This window comes from Hylobates moloch, unplaced genomic scaffold (assembly GCF_009828535.3).
Source record: "Hylobates moloch isolate HMO894 unplaced genomic scaffold, HMol_V3 SCAFFOLD_17, whole genome shotgun sequence".
NCBI lineage: Eukaryota > Metazoa > Chordata > Mammalia > Primates > Hylobatidae > Hylobates > Hylobates moloch.
This window is the reverse complement of record NW_026652292.1, coordinates 65113609-65141270: the sequence shown is the minus strand read 5'-3', so window position 1 is coordinate 65141270 and position 27662 is coordinate 65113609. Positions and strand designations below refer to the sequence as shown.

General features: G+C 37.3%; 1 protein-coding gene across 2 annotated transcripts in view; it reads left to right on the top strand.

Annotated features, from left to right (window-relative positions):
* The window catches only part of SLIT2 (slit guidance ligand 2), a 380209-nt gene that overhangs the window by 337034 nt on the left and 15513 nt on the right, over window positions 1–27662 (top strand). For both annotated transcript variants that reach the window (XM_058430212.1, XM_058430211.1), the window contains exons 29-32: window positions 6745–6838; window positions 13525–13662; window positions 14241–14481; window positions 16054–16184. In XM_058430212.1, coding sequence (XP_058286195.1) covers window positions 6745–6838; window positions 13525–13662; window positions 14241–14481; window positions 16054–16184 — 604 coding nt within the window. The remainder of the gene's footprint in view (window positions 1–6744; window positions 6839–13524; window positions 13663–14240; window positions 14482–16053; window positions 16185–27662) is intronic.

Genomic DNA, 27662 nt, shown 5'->3' with positions numbered 1-27662 from the left:
ATTTCCTCAGTAAAAACTCTATCTCAAAATAAGGTCACAGCCTGAGGTACTAGAGGACTCAAACATATTTTGTTTTGAGGGGCACAATTGAATCCTCAACACCACATCACTGTATTTTAAACTCTGTTTGCACCAGGAAACCTGGTCTTCCTCCACTGTTCTCCATGTCACCAAATGGTAATTCCCAATATACATACCCAAATCATAGACATTCTAGACATCTCCCTCTCTCTCTTTCCCCCATGCTTATTCAGTCCATCACAAAGTCCCATCTGTTTTGCTTCCTAAACACTACTTTGGGCCATGTATACCTCCACCCCACCCCTACTCTGTACAAGTGGTCACCTCTCATGTGCACTTGTATCTCCACTTATGCAATCTGCGTCCTCCACTGGAGACAGAGTTCTCTCTCTCTCTCTCTTTTCTTTCTTTCCAGAATTTTGCTCTTCATTGCCCAGGCTAGAGCAGTGCAATGGTGCAATCTCTGCTCACTGCAACCTCCACCTCCCAGGTTCAAGCAATTCTCCTGTCTCAGCCTCCCAAATAGCTGGGATTATAGGCATCCACTACCACGCTTGGCTAATCTTTGTATTTTTAGTAGAGACGGGATTTCACCATGTTGGCCAGGCTGGTCTCAAACTCCTGACCTCAGGTAATCCGCTCACCTCGGCCTCCCAAAGTGCTGGGATTACAGTCGTGAGCCCCTGTGCCCAGCCAGAGTGCTCTTTTCAAAGTGCAGATGTCATCTGGCTATGCCCCGACTCAAAACCTTTCAGTGGGAGCTCATTATTCATAGAATGAAGACCTTTGACCCTGTGGCCCAGCCAGCCTCTGGGGCTCCTTTGGCACCGTGTTTTCCCAGGCTTACTCCCCATCTCTCAGGGCTCCTGTTCTTCATGCTGCCTCCTGCAGAAGCCTCTGTCGGAGCTCTTCATTCTCCACTTCACCCTTGCCTTTGAGTCTCACCTCTTCAGAAGAACCTCTCCTGTCCTTCTTCAGAGGAAACAGTCCCTTTCTAGAGCCCCATAAAATGTTCCTGCTTAGCACTCAGCACAGAGGCAATTTTATACATATAGTAGTCCCCTCGTTATCTGCGGGCGATACGTTCCAAGACGCTCAGTAGATGCCTGAAACCACAAATAGCACTGAAGCCCGTTGCTATCAATCAGAACATGTTTCTGTTCATGTCTTTCAACCCACACACTGAATCCCTCTTCATCCCAAGTAAGCCATTAGCGTGCATGGTGGCTGTAACTTTTGCAGTTTGAGCTATGACAGCAAAACTAGTATGAATTTCTTTTTTCCTAGTTCACAACTTTGCAGAGGTAGGAGATTCATTTTTACTGCAGATCTTAGCAATCTCAGCGTACAATTTTTCTTTCTTTCCTTATTAAGAACTTTCACCTTTTCACTTAAAGGAAGCACTTGACAGTTTCTCTTGGGCTTGTCCAAATTACCGGCATCACTACTCTTGCACTTTGGGGCCATTATTAAGTAAAATAAGGTTTCCTTGAACAGGAGGACTGTGATACCACAACAATAGATTTGATAACTGAGACGGCTCAAAAGTGACTGATGGGCAGGAGGCTTCTTCAGCCAGGTACCCTGGATAGAGATGATTTACATGCCAGGTGTGATGGAGCAGAATGGAACAAGATTTCACCAAGCTACTCAGACCGGCATGCAGTTCAAGACTTATTAATTGTTTATTTCTGGAATTTTCCGTTTAATGTGTTTTGGCCGCTGTTAACAGCAGGGAATTGAAACCACAGAAAACAAAACTGCTGATAAAGGGGGACTACTCTACTTGGGAAATTACTGGATTAATATCTTCCTTCTCCTCCTCTCATACATAAACTCCGTGGAAATAGGAATAGTTTGTTGTTGTTGTTGTTGTTGTTTACCGTTATACTTCTAGCATTGATAGAGGTCCCCATACATAGTTGGGACTCAAAATATATGGTGAAGTTAAAAATCTGACTTGCTGTTTTAATTACTTGAAAAAGCTATAGGCAGATCATTCTGTAAGTATCAGGGAAGAACATTGTAGAATAGTTCTAAAACTATTTCAGTAAGTATGGTAACAAATTTAAACAAAAAGATAAGATACTAGGAAGGAAGTAGAAATGAAGGCAATAGGAAGGGCCCCTTTGTGTTAAACAAGGAAGGAGCATTAAAAACAGTTAGGTTCGGGCTGGGCACAGTGGCTCATGCCTGTAATCCCAAGACTTTGGGAGGCTGAGGTGGGTGGATCACAGGGTCAAGAGATGAGACCATCCTGGCCAACATGGTGAAACCTCATCTCTACTAAAAGTACAAAATTTAGCTGAGCATGGTGGTGTGCGCCTGTAGTGCCAGCTACTGGGGAGGCTGAGACAGGAGAATCATTTGAACCCAGGAGGCAGAGGTTGCAGTGAGCCGAGATTGTGCCACTGCACTCCAGCCTGGGTGACAGAGTAAGACTCCATCTCAAAAAATAAAAAAAAAAAAAACATTAAAAAAACAGGTTCATAAATCTAAAATGAAGCAGAAGGTAAGGCCAAACTCCAGGTATTATTTCTCATAAAAACCATCAGTGTGCATTGAGGTTTCTTCCTTAATGCAATAATACTCACAATATCGGTACCACAGGGGGCTCTGAACACATGCTGATACTTATTTTTACTGCTGAATGCAGTAATGTTGTTTTGTACAGCTAAGCGTGATACTCCCTCTGGTAACTTGCTGTCTGCATTATCCGTATCTTCAGAAGCATTTTCCTTTTTATTGAAAAAAAGAGATTTTTTAGAGCCGCAGTTGACCTTACACATCTTTAATTCCAGAGCCTCAGTTTACAGATGAAGAACTGAGGCCGAGAACAATAAAATAGTTCTGCAACCAGTCAACTCTCATATATTGCTTACAACTGTAGAAGGCCATCCCAGACAGTAATACAGCTAACCAAATGTCATTTTCCCCAATAAGAACGGTTACTTCCTGAGGTCTCTTTATGCTGATTCACTCTTCACTCCAGAGTATTATCAACTCTGATGATCCAGCTTCCACCTAGAAGGTGACCCATAACATTTATCATCCAAATCAGGGTAGTTATGTGAGTGCCCAGGCACCCTATTGACAATTACCTTGGGGCAGCAGGTGTAAACCAGGACTGTCGTGCAAGCAAGGATGAATGGGCACATTACCACTCCATGAAATTTTTCAAAAGAAACACATTCACAGATGTTCAGTAAGTAGCATTTTATCTCCTCTTCAAGAGTGAGTCTGAAAAATCATTCCCATTTAGAAGAGTGGGTATCACTTTTGGCATGCTCTTTCACAAGTTGTAATAGTGTTACTGTAGAACTTGGTCATTTCTTGTCCTGTTGTGTCCCGTATATAACCAACAGACAAAATCAGGAAGAGGTGATCTAAGAAATAGACAAAACTCTGTATCTGTAATCCCAGCACTTTGGGAGGCCACGGTGGGAGGATCACTTGAGGTCAGGAGTTCGAGACCAGCCTGCCCAACATGGTGAAACCCCGTGACTACTTAAAATACAAAAATTAGCTGGGCATGGTGGCACATGCCTGTAATCCCAGCTACTCAGGAGGCTGAGGCAGGAGAATCACTTGAGCCTGCAAGGCGGAGGTTACAGCGAGCCAAGATCACGCCACTGCACTCCAGCCTGGCTGACAGAGCAAGACTCTGTCTCAAGAAAAAAAAAAAAAAAAAACTCTGTATCAGAAAGATTCCTCTGTTTACAACATGTAGCACTTTTTCTTAAGAAAGTTCTGGGATTCTCAGATATTGGTTACCAGCAATATTTATTACCAGTTATAGTAGATCATTTACTAACCTCTCTTATCCTGAAGAGGTAACCATAGACCCCCTGATTGACCACTCTTTGTTTTCTCTCTCAAAACAGACACAACTAACATATATACATACACTCAGAATGCTTTAACCTCTTATCAACAAGAGATGAAAACTAGAATCATAAGGAAAATTAATTTGCTCATCTGATCAAAAGTGAAATCACAAATGCCAGGCAATGATTGTGTTCCACACTATTGGGAAATTTTAAGGGCCCATGGCTGAAAATAAATAAATAGGGTTTATCACCAATGTTTGGTGATAATAAAGAAAATCAAATCTTTTTTTTTTTTTTTTTTGATTGCTCTTGTTGCCTAGACTGGAGTGCAATGGCGCAATCTTGGCTCACGACAACCTCTGCCTCCCGGGTTCAAGCGATTCTCCTGGCCTCAGCCTCCCGAGTAGCTGGGATTACAGGTGCCTGCCACCAAACCCGGCTAATTTTTGTATTTTTAGTAGAGACAGGGTTTCACCATGTTGGCCAGGCTGGTCTCAAACTCCTGACCTCAGGCAATCCGCCCACCTCAGCATCCTAAGTACTGGAATTATAGGCGTGAGCCACCGCACCTGGCCAAAAATCAAATCATTTTTGAAGTCATCAACCTATCTTACTAAAGTCAGGTGTATAGCTATGTAATGGTCACAAAGAAGTATCATATACAATCTCAATAGTGATTATTGCTATTTTGCTACTCTTATAGAGATAAGGAATACTTGACATTGATGTAGTTTTTTATGTTCAAGTTGGCATGCTTAGTCTTAAAGCTGTTGATTAGAGATTTAACAATCTGGTTAGCTAACAGTTTCTTGGAACTTTGTCCTTGTTCACTCCTTTCCATTATCAAGTCTATGGAGTAATTCCTTGTAGACAAGGGTTAACTCTCAGTTTTACTTTTTAGAGATGAAATTCACTGTCTGTGTTCTTCCCCTAGCTCAAGACTTTCTATGCTGGTAGATTAAGAACTGATTAAGGGCAGAGTCCATTACATTCATCCTTGTAGCTCCAGCCTGTAGCACAACATCATGTAGTAAATCCTTATGGACTGTGACTTACATTGAATGAAATGGGTTGGATTGTATCAGAGTAAATAAGGAATAAAACATTTCCCTTTATTATAATTTTAAAACAGTTTCTTATTTAGGCATAAAGTGAAAAGTACATAAAATGACATTTATTATGTATCTCAAATGGTCCTTCTTTACCATCAGTTTTTACAAACGATCTTGGATAGATACTACTATAAACAGTCTATATCTCCATCAGATAGATTTGGTTAGAAACTGAAAGTGATTTCATTATAGTAGGGTTATAAAATATGATGAATGCATTTCATCAAGGTATCCAACTTAGAGTGATACTATTTGAAATTGCAAGCCTTTAAATAAAACCTGTCTAAAAATAGTTCATCATGCATATGTTGCTAAAAATCTTTTATATCCCAGAAAACTTATAGAAGCAATATATGAGACTTTCAGTGCAACTAGTTCTTTTTAAGAGACAGATAAAAACTAATATCATACACCAGATTGATGTAATAACTAGATGAATACATTTATTAATTTGCATCATGGGAAAAGACTCTCGAAGTCTAAATAATATGCCACATTTAGTTGTCAAGCAATGATTTCTACCAACTAGCAGTGTATTATTTTTAAAGGATCATCTTGTAACAAAGGGGTGCTGTTACATGGTGCACACTCCTGAAATTTTAACCAATGCTGTTACAAATGACAGTTTTAGTAGTTTCCTGGAAATGAACAGCTGCCTATAGATGTGTCACTTTATTTGTCCATCTATTGCATATAAAACAATTCGAAAGTAGGAGTAAAGTAGAAAAGGTAAAAATAACTTAAAATGTATTATATAAGTTAATATATATTATGTATATGAATACCTTTCCAGTCACCTTAATACTTTACGCCACAATTGGGAAAGTCTTCTAAATGAAAATTACATTGGTCTAATGTATCTGAAATAATAATCATGTTATTTGTATCAGAAGAAATTTTCTAAAGAAATTATCAGTCATGTGATTCAACAAAGAGTACCTAGAATCTGCGTGGTTATGCCTTCAGCTCTCATTTGTTGATAGAAGTTCTGTTTCATGAGTTAGCTGACTTTGATGGAAAAAAATATATGTTCCCTGTCTCTGGATTGAGTCTCCTTTTACTTTTTTCTTTATATGTCAGAAGATGTGGCTCTAAGAAATATTCTGTTGAGCTGCGGCAATGATCCATAAGAAGAAAACAAAGTGTTTTTCTTTTAGACTTTTAAGACCAGAGACTATGAAGATTTGAGAATATTTTTTTCAAACATAAAACTACAGAATAAGCCAGGCATAAAAGGGTACATATGGAATGATTTCATTTATGTCCAGCTCAAAAACAGTCACAGCTATGGTCTTGTCGTGATAGTGATCCTCTGCAGGGACCGGAGGGAAGGCTTCTGGGGTGCTGGTACATGGTGTGTTTCTAGATGTGGGTGCTGGTGACCTGAGTGGGTTCAGTTTGTGAATAATCATTAGCAATTTATTCATCCTTTGGGTCTATGCTATATATCAAGAAAAAAAATCCAAAATAAACAATGCCATTGAAAAGCATTCAGATTTCCTTTTCCTAATTCCCATAGTATATTCTGAAGGTGCTCATATCAGTCGCAGATCACAATAGTCCTGTTGTCCAAAATCACAACACTACTTAGCAGCAGACCCAGAATTGGATGATGGACCACCTGGTTCCATGCCTTGTGGCTTTTGTTTTGGTTTTTTTGCTTTGTTTTGTTTTAAATCACAAGCTGCCCTAACCTCTAAGACCCATGACAATGACACAGTCTGCTGGCAGGAAGCCTGTTAACCTTTTTCTATGAGCTAACACTGTTTGCCCTGTTGCAGGTGAGTTGTGTGAGGAGAAGCTGGACTTCTGTGCCCAGGACCTGAACCCCTGCCAGCATGACTCAAAGTGCATCCTAACTCCAAAGGGATTCAAGTAAGTCAAAAGCTACCTTCTTGCTCACAGTCAGGGTGGGGGACCCGTTATTTTAAGAGCCCTTCTCCTTCATCCCCTTCATCCTTAGCTTCACATCTCTGCTCAGGATTAAAGGGACCTATTCACTAGTATCAGTGACATTTTTTAAATGTCGATATACAATATGGACTTTTTTTTTTTTTTTTTTTTTTTTTTTGAGATGGAGTCTCGTCCTGTCACCCAGCTGGAGTGCAGTGGCACGATCTTGGCTCACTGCAACCTCCGCCTCCCTGGTTCACGCCATTCTCCTGCCTCAGCCTCCCAAGTAGCTGGGACTACAGGTGCCCACTACCATGCCCAGCTAATTTTTTGTATTTTTAGTAGAGACGGGGTTTCACCGTGTTAGCCAGGATGGACTCGATCTCCTGACCTCATGATCTGCCCACCTCGGCCTAACAAAGTGCTGGGATTACAGGCATGAGCTACCGCGCCCAGCCCCGGACTTTTTGTTTAGTACACTAAAGAAAAATGAAAAAGTGTTTCCTTTCCATCCATTATTTTTTTTTTTTGTGAAGTCACCTATGGCAATGAGCAGCCTTTGAAAATGCTTACTTAAATTTATTTGAAGGCCCATCCGGTGACATTTGTAATACTTCTAGGTGCTTCATTGTCTGAAGGTAAGTCTGTGGTAAAATAGAGAATTTGACTTTAATGTAATTGAAGATGTTAACGGTCTGAAACAATAATTGGACTATCCAAGGTGAGAAAGATAGAGTGACCATATATCTCAGGCTGCTCCAGGGAGTCCCAGGCTATGCCTGTGATGATCACTGTAATTATTGATAGTGTCTCTTCCAACTTAAATATTTTTTGCATGGGGTGACAAAGCATTATAATCCTGCTAAGTGTACTCCCTTAAGCGAACACAGAACTTCAAAGCAATATTCCTGAAATATGTTTGCTATCAAATTATGTGATTTCTTTGCCACCATCCTGAAATATTTTAAGGGTCTTTCAACAGCAACTTCTCTTTTTAGAGCTGGCAGTAGTTTAGAGATCATCTAGTCCAAATTCTTCATTTAAACATGAGGAAACCATGGCCCAGAGAGGTTAGTTGACTGTCCAGAGATCTTAAGGTTATTTTTTTATTTTTTTATTTTTTTGAGGCAGAGTCTCGCTCTGTCGCCCAGGCTGGAGTGCAGTGGCGCAGTCTCGGCTCACTGCAAGCTCCACCTCCCGGGTTCACGCCATTCTCTTGCCTCAGCCTCTCCGAGTAGCTGGGACTACAGGCGCCCGCCACCACGCCTGGCTAATTTTTTGTATTTTTTAGTAGAGACGGGGTTTCACCATGGTCTCGATCTCCTGACCTCGTGATCCGCCCGCCTTGGCCTCCCAAAGTGCTGGGATTACAAGCGTGAGCCACCGCGCCTGGCAAGGTTATTTATTGGCAGAGCTAGAGCTAGGATTTATACTTTCCAGTTGGGTGATTTTTCTACTATATGTTACTTATAAGAAGTTTTATAGTTTATTAACATTACAGTTGGTATTGCATAGCAAACAGGCTGGATTCTTAGGAATTACACAGTTGGGTACAGGAGTTGAGCTGTGCTTTCATCAGACAGCTAGCAAACAGCATTATTTATTCCTTCAAGCAATATTTATTGAGTGCCTGCCATGGCCAGAGCACATGGTAATAATACCATCTTATGATTTTGTAGTCCTTTATAGCTATTCACCTTCACTAATTTCATCTTCTTAGTGAAATGACCCAAGCTCAATTGCCATAGAATTCAGAGAATTAACAATTACACAGGTCAGGATGAATTTTATAAGAGAAGATGGGATTTTAGCTGGATCGCTAAGATACTTATACTTACCGAACAGATCATCAGATATTTTAAGTAGGGTTGGAGAGTGGGGTCAGAATCGCCATTCCCCACTGCTTTTCAAATATCAATCTAAATTAGATATTTATTCTCAAGCTTTCTTTTGACAATGTGCTTTTGCTTTAATTTGGTTTAAAATCCAAAAATGTAGAATATGTAGGTAGAGTTGTAGCACCTGCTGATTCCCTACAATGTCTTTTTTGAAAAAGGAAAGAATAAATATGATTCTATTTTGCATTATATTTTAGTTTACAACCCTAGGCAAAAACCCAATGTTATTCCATTTCTACTTTATATAAAACTTTATATTTTATTCAACCAAACACTGTAGGTAAGTTGTTTTTAGTCTTCATATCAATGATACGCTCACAATTTAATTTGGCAAATTGAAAACACATCACTTACATAATAAATATCATTTCTTAGAGAAATTAGCTATTAAGGAAAGTTTTCCAGAACTGCTGATCTGCTGAACAGATTTCACAGTACTTTGTGCATTGTAAGTATAAGATATTAGTAAAACTTAATTGAAACCATTAAAAAAAAGTGAGTTTGTCTGCAAAAAGACTAATCCTTAATTAAATATCTCCTCTCACTATCAAATAGATTAGACACTCTTAAAAGTGCATTTGGCTGCATTATGGACTAACTGATTTGGAAACCCACTGTTTTCCGTCGTAATTTGTAAGCTCGTTTCATAGCTGTATGTATGTAGTTTAGCAGAAAACAGGTTAAGTCAGTGTGTGTGCTATTACTCCCGACTTATAAATGATTGCACATTGTGGGAAAGGTAGTTGTGGAAAGAAAACAGACTTAAAAATCAAATGATGTGAAGCTGCTAAAGAAAATCTCTACTGACAAATGCTGTTTAGACAAGTTATGCTATGTTACTTCAACTGCATTTTCTTACTACTAAGCTAACAGAGCTGGTTTTACTTTTATTGCTTTATTATATACCTCATAAATCTCCCAAATTGCTTTGAGATATTTTTAGACTATGATACGCCATAAGCAGTATTTTCAAACATGCATCTTACGTAGCCAGCTTTGGGCTGCTAAACAGCGTATTTTATATTCTTTGCTTCTTCCTCCCTCCTTGTCAGATAATAGAGTTGAAGGAATGTGATATGTTTTATTGATAATACAAACTAAGGAATTCTTATTTAAATTTTTTCTTTCTGTTTTGAAACTCAGTCTGAGGAGCACAAGAAAGACAAAAATGTTGGACATAATGTAACTCCAAGCTCTAATGGTCTTGAAAAATAGTATTTGGAGAGAAGAGAATATAAAAATAGCTCTTAGACAGCCGCTATGTTGGATGTGTGGTTCTCTTATCTTTCACTTTGATTTCTTTTTTCAGATAAATAATTCAGAGTGTTTCAAAGCATTGCTTCGTTCTTTTAATGCTTGGCACTTTAGCAGCTCTGCTCACATTAACATTGATGGAAGTTCTCTTCTCGGGCCTTGTCCATCTCTTTGAGAATGTATATGGCCACTTAGAGTCCATTTAACTTAAGACTTGTTGTTTACTTTGATTTGCTATGATTTAGCATTAAAACCAACTGGCTGCAAAGCAAGCATGCTTATGCAGTGAGCTCATTTTATTTCTTAATTCATACATGCAGAGCTGAAAGTCTGTTTGCTACTCTTAGAGGCTATATACTCCCATTTGTTTTAATTCATCCACTCTCCAGCAACTCTCAAATCCTGATTTTGCATTTTCAGACAAAACCTTAGGCATTCAGTAATGCCACATTCACTTGGGTGTTTTTAATTATCCTTACTTCAAATCCTAATAGCTTTGAAATAGAAAAGTGGATAATTAATACAGACTAAACCATAAAAGCTTTTATAGAATTATAAAGATGTATATAGAGAATTATTTCAAAAACCAGCCATTTATAGAGCATGCATTATATATAAAAACTATACTAATTAATTAAATTGCATTTGATCTTTAAACCTGTGAGGTGGAATTATATACATGTTAAAGATGAGGAAAAGAACACTTACAGAGATTAAGTAATTTAGTCAATATTATATACACTATATGCTAAGTGAAATAAGCCAGACATAGTAAGACAAATACCGGATGATCTCACTTATATGTGGAATTTTAAAAAGTCAAACTTATAGAAAAAGAGAGTAGAAGAGTGGTTACCAGGAATTGGGGTGGGGAAAATGGGAAGATGTTGGTCAGTGGCACAAATTTTCAGTTACAAGATGAATACTAAGTTCTAGAGACTTGATATCACAGCATGGTCACTGTAGTTAATACTGTATATACACTATGTATATTGTATATATAGTATGTATATATAGCATATATATAGTATATATACAGTATATATGCCAAATATACTATATATACAGTATATATAGTATAGTATATATACAGTATATACTATACTATATATACAGTATAGTATAGTATATATAGTATAGTATATATACAGTATATACTATACTATATATACAGTATATATACTATATACTATACTGTATATACTGTATATATACTATATACTATACTATATATACTATATACTATACTATATATACAGTATATATACTATATACTATACTATATACTGTATATATACAGTATATATACTATATACTATACTATATACTATACTATATATAGTATATATACTATATAGAGAGTATATATACTGTATATATAGTGTGTATATACATATATAGTATATATACTCTATATATACTGTGTGTATATATACATATATGTATACTGTGTATATATATACACAGTATATATACACTATATATATAGTATATATAAAAGTATATATACTAATATACTTGAAATTTGCTCAGAGAGCAGATCTGAAATATTTTCACCACAAAAGGAAAAGGGTAACTATGGGAGGTGATGGATATGTTAATTAGCTCGACTGTGGTAATTATTTCACAATGTATGTATGTATAAAACATCACCATGTACATCTTTAAAGTATAAAGATTTTATTTTTCAATTATACCTCAATAAATCTGGAATAAAATAAAGTTGATAACGTACAATTAAGAATGAAGCCGGGCTACAAACGCAGTTCCATGAAACCTGAATTCTGCAAAGCCTGAATTCTGCAGAGCTAAGTTATAGTTTTCTCATATATGCACATATATATGTTATATGTTATATATATATATGAAGTTATATATATATGAAGTGTGTATATATGTATATATGAGAAGTTATATAGTATATATGAGAAGTTATAGTTTTCTCATATATACACATATATATACTCATATATACACATACACATACACACATATGTGTATATACACATGTACCTATATATGTATACATGTACATATATACACTATATATGTGTATATATATGTATGTGTATATGTGTGTGTATATATGAGAAAACTATGACCTAGCCCTGCAGAATTCAGGCTTTGCAGTTATGTGTATATATATGTATATATGTATGTGTATGTATATGTGTGTGTGTATATATATATATATATAAAGTCAGTGAACCCTCTCTTAAACTCAATCAAAAACACTCTTGGAAGCCAATGTGTAAGCCTAATAAATCACAACAGGAGAGTGTTGAGGAAAAGGAGGAGGGTAGAGGGAGGCTTCCAGAAGACCCCTCCTCATTGATGGCCATACCTGTAGGGATTCTATGGTCCCCTGTAGGTCCGCAATGCAGTTTGAAAACTGCTGCATGTGCCACACTGCCTTTCTTCATGCAGCTATAAAGTCCTGCATCCTTGGTATCATAACTAGAGATCCCAGTGGTCAGCACTAGAGAAGTACAGGTTTAAAGGGAGCCTGTGGAATTAATTATTCAACAGCATAGTGCAGTGGTTAGAAATACAAGCTTTCTTGTCAAATTACTTGAGTTTGATTCCTGGCTGTGACACTTAGAAGTTGAGTGTTTGAGGGCAAAGTACTTCACCTCTTTGTTCCTTAGTCTCCTCACCTGTAGAGTGGGCGAAATAATACCACCAATGTCACGGGACTGTGGAGAGGATTCAGTGAATGCATAGATGCCACATGGTTAGAGCAGGGCCAGAGGAAGTGCTCAGTGAATGTCAGCTGTATTATTACTCCTGGTTCTTCACCATCAATGCAGCCAAGACCCTTTACCACCATGGTGAACAGGCTGAAAACTGTCCGTGGGATCGGCCCTGTGAATTTTCTATCAGTTCTTCTATCCTAACCCATTATATCAGTCCCTGAATCCAGATACTCGTTACAGAAGAACGGGACTGTCCCGTTCTTCTGTAATGAGTATCTGGATTCATTGTGAATTAGGGTATTTAATATTAATATATTTGCTTTTCTTAAAGTAATACCTTGATCTGATGTATCTAGTCTCTATTGTAAAATTTAAAATGTTAATCATTTTTTAAAATATGTTTAATATTCCCAGTAAATTTTACAACATAGCACTTTTATAATCTCAATGATCAAATGGATTAGGCCAAACTGAAAACATAGGGCACTGTAAGCAAACAAAATGTGGAGAAAGGAAGGAAGAGGGAGGAGAGTGGGTGAGAGGGAGTGACCCTGCTACAATTATCCTTTTCTTATTTGGACTGTGGATGTTCACTATCATCAAGGAGATAAAATCACTATTTCTGTGGTAGATCACAGTGATAGAACATGGAATATACTGCAGAACAGTTAGATTTTCTAGGTATCCATTAATGTGGGGGCTCTATGAGCCTATTCTAAATAAGTATTTTAAAGATGGTGCCATTGTGTCTAGATAAAATGCATTGTTTACTTATTTTGTCTCAGTTGGGTTTGAAACCATTACCTGCTTGTTCCAACAGATGTGACTGCACACCAGGGTACGTAGGTGAACACTGCGACATCGATTTTGACGACTGCCAAGACAACAAGTGTAAAAACGGAGCCCACTGCACGGATGCAGTGAATGGCTATACGTGCATATGCCCCGAAGGTTACAGGTAAAAGCAGAAATGAATAAGACCTAGTGTTCAATAAGACCTAGCACAACAGGGTGACTATAGTCAGTAATAGTGTAATTGTACATTTTAAAATAACTGAAAGAGTATAACTGGATTGTTTGTAACACAAGGATAAATACTTGAGGGGATGGATACCCCATTTAACATGATGTGATTATTATGCATTACATGCCTGTATAAAAATACCTCATGTACCCCATAAATATATACACTTACTAGGTACCCACAAAAATTAAAATAAAAAATTTTTAAGACAAAAAAAGTAGAACTTACAGAAGCAAAGAGTAGAATGAGGGTTACCAAGGAGGAGGACAGAGGGATGGTGTTTGGGGAGATGTTGGGCAAAGGGTACAAAGTGTCATTTAGACAGGATGAGTAAGTTTGGAATATCTATTGTACAGCGTAGTGATGATTTTGTTTAATAGTTAAGAATACTTGAAAACTGGAAAAACAAGGAAGTGCATATATATAATATACAGTTATGTTATACAGCTCTCAATTCAGATTGGCAATTAAGTAAAATTGTACTAACTTATTTTTTTCTCCTTATTCTTCAGTGGCTTGTTCTGTGAGTTTTCTCCACCCATGGTCCTCCCTCGTACCAGCCCCTGTGATAATTTTGATTGTCAGAATGGAGCTCAGTGTATCGTCAGAATAAATGAGCCAATATGTCAGTGTTTGCCTGGCTATCAGGGAGAAAAGTGTGAAAAATTGGTCAGTGTGAATTTTATAAACAAAGAGTCTTATCTTCAGATTCCTTCAGCCAAGGTTCGGCCTCAGACGAACATAACACTTCAGGTAAGAGATCTCTCTCTATGGAGAGATGATCTGATCTTAAAATTCAGCTTCAGAGAATATACATTTGTGGTAGCTTCTGAATGATTGATAGTATGTCTTAAACAGACAGTTAAAAACAGAAAATGCTCCTTGTGTGGACAGCATTAGTAATTTTTCTCTTCAACATTTGTATTTTCAAGACAAAATGAAAAGCAAATATTTGTATTCATTACTTGATAAGCAGACAGTAAAAAAAATATATCTCTTTGTTTTGTGCTCAGAGAAAAACATTTTATTCATTTGCTTTTATGGCTCTGCAGTTCAGCCTCTGCATGGGGGAGGCTTTTCTTAGGAAATCTGCAGATAAGAAGGGCGCAGGCGAGAAAGAACACCTGGATTCAACCACCAGCACCTTTTTTTTTTTTTTTTTTTGAGACAGTGTCTTGCTCTGTCACCCAAGCTGGAGTTTAGTGGTGCGATCTCAGCTCACTACAACCTCCGTCTCCCAGGCTCAAGCGATTCTCCTGCCTCAGCCTCCCGAGTAGCTGGGACAACTGGCATGTGCCACCATGTCTGGCTAATTTTAGTAGAGACAGGGTTTCACCATGTTGGCCAGGACGGTCTTGAACTCCTAACCTCATGTGATCTACCCACCTCGGCCTCCCAAAGTGCTGGGATTACAGGCGTGAGCCACCGCGCTCAGCCAACCAGCACCTTTTAACTCTTCACCCAGAACTTTGAAGACTTGACATGAAATTAACAAACTCAGATTTTAAGTCTTTCCACCAACTCACTGTGTACCTTTGAGCAAGTCATTCAGATCCCTATGGAAGAAGCTGCACTAGATTAAAGATAATAAATATAGGGGCAAATTAGGTCTACATATTTGTTTTATCTGATAAGCAAAATCGCTTAATATATTTTTAATTCAAATGACTTTAGACAGTTTCGTGTAGACACCACCCCTTTTTCGGTTTACCCTGATACTCTAGTGAGGGACAGAGGATCCTTTTGAAGTCAGGAAGAAGAGAATCCTGGAAGGCATGATTCTCTACCTTCCAGCGTTTGCCCCACCAAATTGTTATGAGAACTGCACAGTGATGTTGGGGCTTAAGTCTTAACTTAGCTAATTAATCCTTTAAAAGCTAAAATGGGCCAAAGAGCAGGATAAAAACAAAGATTTCCCCCTACACATGGCATAACTGTGAAGAATTTGTTTTTTTTAATATGGGATATAAAAATCCATCTTTGACAATGTAGTCATTTTTCACAGATGCTATAAATAAAGCTTATAACAGGAGCAAAAGGAGCAGTTTAGTGAAAATCTCCAGCAAAGAAAGTTCTAAGCACATCCAACATGTTTACTTGAGGATTTCTTATTGTGCTTTTTAAGTTTCTTTATGGATTTATTTGCAACAAAGCAATTTAAGAACAAGTCACCTTTCGAGTAATAATTTCAGCGTTGTTTTCTCATAGCCATCAGGAAAACATAAACCATAGTAAAACCTCTTCACCTCACTTAGCAGTCTCTTTCTGATGGAATATATTTGGTTGCCTACACATCCTAGTAATGCCAGCGTTACTTTCTACTAGATTGCCACAGATGAAGACAGCGGAATCCTCCTGTATAAGGGTGACAAAGACCACATCGCGGTAGAACTCTATCGGGGGCGTGTTCGTGCCAGCTATGACACCGGCTCTCACCCGGCTTCTGCCATTTACAGGTGAAGATCTCTCAGTTATGGGTAAAGGTGAAAAAAATTGCTTAATGAAGAACTGCTTCTCCTCTATTTTATTATGGAAAGGAGAGAGACTAAGTTGGCTCCAGCAGGTCTTAGGATGAGGGTATTAATGAGAAACCTGGCAGGAACAGAGGGCATGCTCAAATTGGAAAGTGTGAGGAGGGATTTGTAAGGGGACTGCTATGCACAAAGAGGTGACTGGGATAGTACAGTAACCTGGGGCTGGAAACAAGGGATGCAGGGAGGTGTTGCTACCCATATGCCTGAAGGATCAAGAGGAGGGAGCAGTTATGGCAACTCATGCCCTGTAAAGGCTTTGTAGAGAGGCTTACCTGCCAGAAGCTGGGGCCTTTAATAGAGGTTTGCATTAAGCTCTCAAGGAAACAACCAGCTTTTGAAATACACAACCTCACTCTCTTTCCTCCCAACAATCTCCTGTCTGTGTTCCCCACTGGCCACACTGCATGCCAGGAAAGAAGGAATCTATAGAATCTAGTAATATAGTTTGCACATAAGCTTCCGGGGTCTCAGAGCTGGGTAAAGAAAGTTGGAAGGGAGCTTCAGAGAATCAAATGAAGATATCCAGCACTGTGAGTAACTTCAGGTTGCCATTCATACCTCACAAGTTTACTGAGCACTTACTATGTGCCAGACCTGTCCTGAGCTTTAAGGAACAAGCCCCTGCTCATTTGGAACTTACACAGAATAAGCAAATGGATTCATACAATGTTGTCACAGGGAATCTTGACCATCCATTTTGGAAGTTTTCTAATGATTAATGATATTAATAATAAACTGCAGACGTGAAATGGGTGGTGTTCGTGGGGTATAATTTTTAGTCCTTATTGCATAAAACTATCAGAACCCCTCTGTTGGAACCCAACACCAATTCCTTAACATCCTGCAGACTATTTAGCTAGTTAATTTTTTCATATGTAGAAATTCACCCTTTAGAGAAGGGGTCACAAACTCCTAAGTAGTCAGTTTTTCCAGGTAAATAACATAAATGATTAAACAGGTCAAGTGCAAGAAAATAATTGCCATTTCACCTAACAAAGGATGGAGTGTATCTTGTGACATTTATAAAAGGACTGTTATGTTGCATATTTTTTTATTTTATTCTGTAAAAGATCTAAATTTTTACATAAGTATTATTTTATTATAAATAGCCTTGATGTTTTCAATATAAAAGAAGTGGTTGTGACTGGAATGAACCAATAGTAAATATTTGTCAAAACAGGATTTCATCTACTCAGTTCTCTGTGGAGAAAATATGGACTTAGATTTTTCCAGACTCTTGGTTTTTCAGGAAAAAGGCAGAAATCTGGGGCTTTTTTAATATAAATTTTCTCTCCTTTAGATATCAGTATGCATTTTTAATACTATATATAATGAACAAAACGTATCTGTAGGTCAGACACACTTGACAACAAATGAATAGGCATTGATTATGACGTAAAGTGGAGACACTGGCCTGCATGTTAGTGATATTCTCATATGTATCAGTGTGCTTCAAAAGTCTTCACATCTTATTTAATGCTTCATAATAGTTCTGGGAAAGTACATACCACTAGTAGCCATGAATGGAATTTGATATCCACCACTTGTGAATATTTGGAGCATGGAAACAAACACATAATTGTTGGTTTCCAAGTTGAATACAATACTTATTTTATCTCCAAATGGTGATGAATTAGTGCCAAGATTTTAGATATTACAAGGCCTTAAATTTTCTTGCCTCAGTGTGTTTCAGCCCATAGAAAGATTTCAGAAATTTGTGGTTCATTTTTTTAATTAATTAATTAATTTATTTTATGTAATGGTGCAGCACAGAACTCTCAGAAGCCATAGTAAAGGTTTTTGGTTTGGCTTATTAAAGCTAGCATTCATATCACGTATGCCAAAATATTTCTAAATACTTTGTAGGAACCCAAGTGATTATATCCAAATAAGGACCTATCATAACGAGTTTGAGTTTATGTTCATTGCCATTTCACCTTACAAAGGATGGAGTGTATCTTGTGACATTTATAAAAGGACTATTATGTTGCATATTCTTTTTTTTTTTTTTTTTTTTTTGGAGACGGAGTCTCGCTCAGTTACCCAGGCTGGAGTGCAGGGGCGCGATCTTGGCTCACTGCAAGCTCCGCCTCCCAGGTTCATGCCATTCTCCTGCCTCGGCTACCCAAGTAGCTGGGACTACAGGCGCCGACCACTACGCCTGGCTAATCTTTTTTATATTTTTAGTAGAGACAGGGTTTCACCGTATTAGCCAGGATGGTCTTGATCTCCGACCTCATGATCCGTCCATCTCATATTCTTTATTAGGAGCTGCAAGCCCATGTTTCTGCTGGTGGATCATCTAATAGAGATACAAAATGTGAGGCCTAGAGCAAATACAGCTTTAATTTAATTATTGCCTTTTGGCTTATGACCAAAAAAATTTTCTTGATTTTCCAATCCAGAAAAGCTATGACCTTATTTTTTAATAAAAAAGGCAACAATTACCAAGAATTCAGATATATAGATGTGTATAATACATTTTATTAACATATTAAATATAGAATATTATTTTTATATTAAGAAAATTAATAATATAAGAAAAAAGGAAGAAAGGAAGGAAGCAATGAAGAAAAAAGAAGGAAGACAGGAAGGAAATGTAACGAAGAACAAGTTTCAAAGGAGATAAATATAAGCACTTACATTTTCATGTATTTGCACAAAGAAAAACTAGACACAGACAAAAAGAAATAGAAACAAGACTTCTGCATGAATACCATTTTAGATCCATTTGATTTTTGAGCCATTTCAATGTCATTACCATTCAAAAATAAAATTGAAATAATAGAAAAAAGCAGCTGCTCTAGAGATAGTCTGGCTTGATTCAAGTCCAGCTCTGTTATCAACTAACTGTGTGTCTTGGGCAGATTTCTTCAGCTCCCTGGGCCTCATCTGGCAAATGGGGATAACAAACAATAGTGTCCTTTCTGTGAGATTATGGTGAGAATTGTACGACATGATAAATGTAAAATATTTGCAACGATGCTTGGTAAACCATAAACAATGATGGCTACTGGTATCACAAATTCAGGATGTCCAATGAGTTTATTTCATTTGCTTCACCCAAACCTGTGTTCCCATTGTGTTCCTTCTTTCATTGAAAGGCATGACAGGTGCCGTGGATCTACTCTTAATCCTCTCCTTTCCTTTACCTTCAATTTGCAGTTTTTCCCAACTCTTAGCTCTGATACGGCTAATTTTTTGGCCTTTTTTCAAATGCCAGAAAATGCCAAGCAAGGCAACCTCTGTCCTGGGCCAGGCCTTTACTACAATGTAAAATCTTTGATGAAAGATGGTACTTCTCCATACCTGTAGTAAAATATATCAGTTACAATGTTGTAATCAGCTGTCCCATAAGTTGCTAATAAATATTTTGTCTGAGTGAAGTACATTTTCAAATTTTGATTTGTTTCCACTTAAGTTCAGTTTTATTGCCATAATTCTATCTTATATAAAATTTACTTTGGTAAAACATTGTTTTCCAAATTTTGCATTATTTAATATATTACCGGGCCTTGCACTTGGAAATAATTTTATACCTCAGGTGCATCATTTCAATTGCCTGGTTAATTCTCCACATTGAAGAAAATTGATTTTATTTTAGCAAAATGAAATCTGATAAAATGAGGGGAAGTAATAATACACTTATTATTTCTATAGGGTATTTTTGGTTAAAATTTATTTTATATGTCAACTATGGTTTCACATAAATCAGTATGAAGACAATTGTTTTATGAAATTATCTCTAGACTGGTAATTTGCTGCCCTTCAAAAAGACTTTCTTTTAATCTAGATAAGGGGAAACATTTGTTACAAAAGTTAATGAAAAATATGTGCTTCTTTCTTTAAATTCAAATTAATGTCATTTTCCAAACCAGACAGCCTCTTTGAAAACAGCCAACTATGTTAAAAATTAAAAGACAGTAGTTATAGCTTGAATTGTGTTTTAAGAAAACTCAAGATGTAGTAATTATTCTTTTAGTGTAGAAATAAAGTAGTATGCACATTTTCTCATCTTATCTGTTACATCCGGATAGAGGATCATGGCTTCTTGTAGACATGCCTGCTGTTAACAGCACCAAGCATACAGGCAGTAGTGTAGAATGGTCGTTTTCAAAAGTCTGCATTGGAATCACCTGAAAAACATGTTAAAATACAGGTGTTGGGCACCACCGCTAGTTTCTGATTCTGTAGGTCTTAGCTAGACCCGAAATTTTGCGTTTTTAACAAGTTTCCAGGAGATCTTGTACTCCAGGGACTACACTTTGAGAACCCCTTGTGTAAAAGGAATATGTACTTTGAAAGCTGACGGTCTGCTACAACATCATGTTTGATGCTCACATTGAAATCAGCCATGTTGGGAGTATTCCCACCACAAAAATCAGCAAAGCCAAAAATCCAGGTTTTTGTTCTTTGTTTTTTTTTTTTTAACAGTACCAGTTGTTAAACATTTGCCAGCAACCTACTGCCTAAAGGGCTGTAACCAGCAACATAGATGAAATGAGCTGCCTAACAAGGGAATGGATTTGGAATATGGCACACAGGCCTAATCTTTACAGCACTTAGAGAATAGCATAAAGAGGGACTTAGTAATTGTATTAGTCCATTTTCACACTGCTGATAAAGACATACCCGAGACTAGGTAATTTATAAAGAAAAAGAGGGTTAATTGACTCACGGTTCCACATAGCTAGGGAGGCCTCACAATCATAGCGGAAGGCAAAAGGAATGTCTTACATGGTGGCAGACAAGAGAGAATTGAGAACCAAGCGAAAGGGGAAAACTCCAATAAAACCATCACATCTCATGAGACTCATTCGCTACCATGATAACAGTATGGGGAAAACTGCCCCCATAATTCAATTATCTCCCACTGGGTCCCTCCCACAACACAGGGAATTATGGGAACTACAATTCAAGATGAGATTTGAGTGGGGACACAGCCAAACCATATCAGTAATAGTGCCATGAATGAATGGGAAAATGAATGGCAGCCTAAATTTAAGCAGTAGGTCCTCAGACAGGGCTGGAGTGTTAAATTTTTATTCTCAAGTAGGCTAATAATCTGCTGTCTTTCAAAGTGAGTTTCTTTTCATCTAGAAAAACAAACTTTTTTTAACAAAAGTTATTATTGAAAAATATATGCTTCTTTTTTTAGATTCAGATTAATGTCATTTTCGAAACCAGGCAGTTTCTTTGGAAACACAGCTAGCTACTGTTTAAAAATAAGAAAATCAGATGAACCACCTTACTAGTGTACAGGTTTTCATATTTAGGCAACCTGCTCAAATTCAGGGGACTTTCTGTCACCTACTGTTACATTTGGTTGGCTACATACACTCTAGGTTGTGCAATTTACAGGATTACATTTCAACAAAAATACAAAAGAAACTCAACAAAGATTATCTCTGTATCTGAGAAGCTCAGTCTCATCAGAGAGACAGACAGACGGAATCTATATGGTATTCTTGTTTTCAAGATGTTTATTCAGCCATTCTTGATATGTCATATGGGAAGGTCCCCCTGTTTACTAGCTTATAACCTTGGGCAAATTCCTTCATTTCTTTGTGCTTTATTTTCCTTATCTCAATAAATGCAATTAGATCTGCTTTTCATGTTTGGTTATGAGAATTGAATGAATGTAAAGCACCTAGCATCGTGCTTGGCACAGAGTTGTCTCACGATAGTGAGTAATGTTAATGATTCACGGATACTCTTCCTGCTCAGATATCCGGATACTGAAGAACAAATACCCAAGTGGGAATTTTATAGCCTGACATCTCACTGTACAGTATGTTCAAGTTTAGAGAAGACTTTCTAGTTTAGTGAATTTTATTCACATTGATCTGTTTTAAAAGTACTGATTAAAATATTACTTGAAAAACTATTTTCTAAAGCTTTCTTTTGAAAAATTCTTATAGGTATATATAGATATCTTGTTGTTGTTGTTGTTGTTGTTGTTTTGGAGACAGAGTCTTGCTCTGTTGCCCAGGCTGGAGTGCAGTGGCGCGATCTCGGCTCACTGCAAGCTCTGCCTCCCGGGTTCATGCCATCTTCCTGCCTCAGCCTCCTGAGTAGCTGGGACTACAGGCGCCCACCACTATGCCCGGCTTTTTTTGGTATTTTTAGTAGAGATGGGGTTTCACCATGTTAGCCAGGATCGTCTCCATCTCCTGACCTTGTGATCCACGCACCTCAGCCTCCCAAAGTACTGGGATTACAGGCGTGAGCCACTGCGCCCAGCCTACATAGATATCTTTAATCTCATTTGGCTTCCCATTCCTTTTGACTAAGAGATAGGCAAGAATACTTTTTAGTATCACTCCCACTTCACAGATGAAGTTATCATCAGCCCAGAGATACCAAATTGAGATAACCAGTTGAATTTGTTTGGTTTCCAGTTCCTATTCCAAAGCACAGAATATGCCACCAGACACTTTAATTTTTTTTTTTTTTTTTTTTTTTGAGATGGAGTCTTGCTCTGTCGCCCAGGCTAGAGGGCAGTGGCGCAATCTCAGCTCACTGCAACGTCCACCTCCTGGGTTCAAGTGATTCTCCTGTCTCAGCCTCCAGAGTAGCTGGGATTATAGGCATGCGCCACCATGTCCAGCTAATTTTTGTATTTTTACTAGAGACGGGGTTTCACCATCTTGGCCAGGCTGGACTTGAACTCCTGAGCTCGTGATCCACCTGCCTTGGCCTCCCAAAGTGCTGGAATTACAGGCGTGAGCCACCGCACCCAGCCCAGATACTTTAAAATTTTAAGGCAAGAAGTTGAAGCACACATAAGGAAAAACAGTCCGTTTATTAAACTACAGAAATACATTATGTTTATCACTGTTAATGTGTTGTGTGTAAGCAAAGTAGAGAAAGAAAATCAGAGACATTTTAGAGCCCCTTTTAAGCCCCAAGTTTCTGAATTATTTTTCTGTAGCAGACCACAAACAGTTGGGGAACTGCTTTGTTTTCATGTATCCATTTCCAGTATATAAATTCAAGAAAACAAATCTCAGGAAATAGGTGAGTGTAGTAAAACTAAACCTCATAGTAATAGTAATAAATGCAATTCAAATTCCCAGTGGAAAGGCTCAAAGTTAAGTCGTTCGCTTGTAGTTTTTCTGAGTCATAAAATACATTGTTCCCTAGGGAGTGGTGAAAGCGAGTTTATCTATACTTATCAGAACCCAAAAGGATGCCATGCATTGCATGTGGGTATGTAGGAGACAGCTGCTGTAGACTGAAAAGTGGATTATGGCTTTCTAGTTCGGGCAGTCTTACTATATAGCAACTGATGTGTCGATCACTGCTTTTATTTTATTTTATTTTATTTTATTTTATTTTATTTTATTTTATTTTATTTTATTTTATTTTATTTTATTTTATTTTATTTTATTTTATTTTATTTTATTTTATTTTATTTTATTTTTTGAGACAGAGTTTCACTTTGTTGCCCAGGCTGGACTTCAGTGGCACAGTCTCGGCTCACTGCAACCTCCGCCTCCCGGGTTCAAACAATCCTTGTGCCTCAGCCTCCCGCATAGCTGGGATTACAGGCACCCGCCACCATGCCCGGCTGATTTTGTTTGTATTTTAGTAGAGACAAGATTTCACCATATTGCCCAGGCTGGTCTCGAACTCCTGAGGTCAAGCAATCCGCCCATCTTGGCCTCCCAAAGTGCTAGGATTATAGGCGTGAGCCACCGCGCCTGGCCCACTGCTTTAATTTTAAACGAATGTGTAGACAAAGGATTCCTGGACATCACCTAGTTTATCTCATGGTAGAAAAGACAGCATGAAACACCAAGTTAGAATGTTATTAACTCTGAAAAATTCTCTTTAGGTCCCATGCGTAAAATACCATCTTAAAAAACAAATTGGCCAGTCGTGGTGGTTTACATCTGTAATCTCAGCACTTTGGGAGGCCAAGCCAGGAAGATCGCTTGAGACCAGCCTGGGAAACATGGCAAGACCCTATCTCTACAGAAAAATGTAAAAAGTAGCTAGGCATGGTGGCATACAGCTGTGGTCCTAGGTACTTAGGAAGCTGAGGCAGCAGGATCACTTGAGTCCAGGAGGCTGAGGCTGCAGTGAGTCGTAATTATGTCACCGTACTCCAGCCTGGCTGACAGAGTGAGACTCTGTCTCAAAAAAAAAAAAGGAATCTAAAATCATGAACTTTACTGTACTTACCTGTTAAAAGGTCAAGATGAGGCTTCGTTTAATTCCAGGGAGATATAAATGGAATTAATCTCAATGATAAGTCTTGTGAAGTTCTGGTGTGATCAGATTAGACATTTAAAGCTTTTAGGGAGAGAAAAGTATAGTCAGTCTATCTCACTCATAATCCCACTCATAATTGGGAAAATAAAATCCAAACTCAGTTTTTAAATCCATACAATTTATATGCATTCTTCAAACTCTCATTGTAAGATCATTACTTTTATTAACAATTCAGTGTTTTTTAGTAAATGAATCAAGTTTTGCTATCATACAAGGTTATTTACTATAGAACTTTATTCCCAGGCTATTTGGGACAGAAATCATGTATTAAAAGCTTGTTAGTGGTGAAAACACGTGCCATTTGTCTAGGAATAGGTATTCCTCAGGTTTTCGATTGTAAAAGTAGTACATAATAATTAAGAGCACAAACACTTGAGCCGGACAACCTGGCTTCAGAACTGTTTAGCCACTAACTAGATGTGTCACCTTGGACGTCCTCAGTTACCCACCTCTTGTTGTGAAGCTTACATGAGGTAATACTTGTAAAGTTCTTAGTACCTGGCCCTTAGTATGTGATATATAATCCTTTGGTCTTACTATTTGCACTTCTCTTAAAAGGAAGAAAAATCACCTAAGGTCACACTAACCAAAGATGACATGTCTAATGAGAGCTAGGACAAGCTGAGCAAGATTTATCTCTCAGCATTATCCTTGACGATACTGCCACTGAAACTTCCAACTATGTTTTATGAAATGAATTTTCAGAGGTCTTAAAAATGCTTGAAGTGTAATGATTATCTATAGATATCATCTAGGAGTATCGCTAAAAACAATTGATATATGTTATTCCTAATACATCTCCCTTGTATTTACTTACCACATATTTTCAGAAATAAATAATACATGGCTGATACTTTAAATTAGCTTACAATTAGCAAGAGTTTAAGACATGTACTCCAAAAAAGAATAAAAAGGAACAGAGGAGGGAATAAAGGCACAATAAGCAAAGTGAGTTGATAATGAAACTACCTGCCTCCAAGTTCTCATCTGACACACCGCATTAGGGTGTTTAAAACTGTGAAGTGTGTTAACTTAACTATACAATTGTACTGCATCAAACACCATCATTGACGATGACATGCCTGAATTGACTGTCTAAGACCAATATGTGACCAAGAATCCATTCCTTGGTAATATATGGGTCTTTTCTTTGCAATTTTAAAGAGAAAAGGGGGGCCTCATTATTAATATTTATTAAGGCTGATGTTGATAGGACCTCCATATAAAACTACTTGGAAAGTTGTGTATAACCTCAAAGTAAAAAGGAATTCACTTCTACTCTCTCTATGTCTGTCTTTATTTTAATGTTTTACTTTAAAACTTTTAGTAACTTGAACAAGATATGCCCCCAAAGAAGTTATTATATTTCTGCCAGCCTTTAACATTATCTTACAATCAATATTTAAAACGAAGCTAAATTCTTTCCTAAAGAAGATTCAGAAATAGTATTGAATTATTTGTATCGTGATGATCGTGGTTGGGTGGGGGGCCGATATGATAGTGATGGTGATACTAATATCTAACATTCATTTTGGCTATGCTGGGTATCTTTCAGTCATTTTACTTAGTCCTCAAATTAACCATGGAAGGCAGAAATATTTATTAGCATTTACTGAAGAGAAAACTGAAATATATTAGTAATAAAGTAACTTACCTAAAACAAACACTTAATAAATGCAGGACCACAATTCAAATCCAGGATTATCTGACTACAGAGTCTATATGCTTAACCATTAGCTGATGTTACTACTTGGCCTACCCTCTTAGAAGAGAGTCACATTTAAAACCACTAATGGATGGTGTGCAACTTTACTTAGAAAATAATTTGCTGGTCTGTTTTTTCCTCTGCCAATTGTATTGATGTTAAGCGTTAGGATAATTAAATGTGTAAAAGGCAAAAATATTGATTGATATATCTAACATTTAATTTTATAAAGTTGTTATCTGAGACAGGCTATCAAAGATTCCTGCACACGTGGACTTTTCTAACCACTTAAACAGAAAGAATGTCAAATGTTTTCACAATTCTGCAGAATGATTTCTCTTGTTCTCAAATCACAAAAAACATTTTATTATCTGTCAGCGTACAATGGAATATGATTAGACTCCAGTGGTGAGAACCATGCAGAAATATGTTAATGCATTTTTCTATCATTCCCTAGACTTTGCCATTTTACAAATTTAAATATCAGTGCCTAGAAATTTAAGCAGTCATCTTGTATACAGAGTATTAAGTATTCACATTTAGGAATAATCTATCACATGCTCCCATGTTTCCATGTTGGAGCCTTTTTCAGTCTTCCCAGTATCCCAGCATGTTAAATCTTTAATAATCACCATTAACTTTTTGATCCCAACTTCCATTATGCCATATTTTTCCTGTATAGCAAAAAGTAAGTACATTCTTAACACTGCACTGTGTATTGGTCCTATTTCTTCTTTGGTCCTGTTTGATTGGTCTGGTTTGCTTTTTTGCCTGCTGTAACACCAGAGTTAGATATGCAACTACACTTTAAACCCATGTAACACATATTTACTAATTGCACTCAACTTCATCTTATTTTTTAATCCTCATTTTCCATTTACCTTTCTTCATCTTTTTATCTTTATTCACTTCATCAATTTCTATAAGCCGTTCCAAGGTTCTTAGAAGGTGACAGTAATAATTGTTAGACCTGGCACTTGAAAATTATAGAAAAGAATCCAGAGAGCCACTGTCATTGCAGTATTTCCTAGATATCACTATGTTAAGCATTTTATTTAATCTGTTATTTCCGTGTCTCCACTGAGCATAGATATCTTCTTCACAGTAATATCAGTTGATGAAAATGCACAGAAAGTAAGAGGATATTATTAACAAATTTCAAAAAGTACTGAGATCCCACCAAGTTGGTTCTCCTTGCATTTGTGTGTGTGTTTGATTCTGATAAGTCCTAATCTACAGTTTTTTTTTAAGAGCAGAAGCCAGCAGTTGCCTAAGGTCAATGTGTTAGGGTGTTTTTGGCACAGGCCTACGTTCCTTGTCTTTTCAGTACAATTTGAAGTAATAGTTTCTTGGTAAATGGAACTTTTATGGAAATTAAAAGCAAATGTATAAATTATCCTTTGGAATTGCTACAT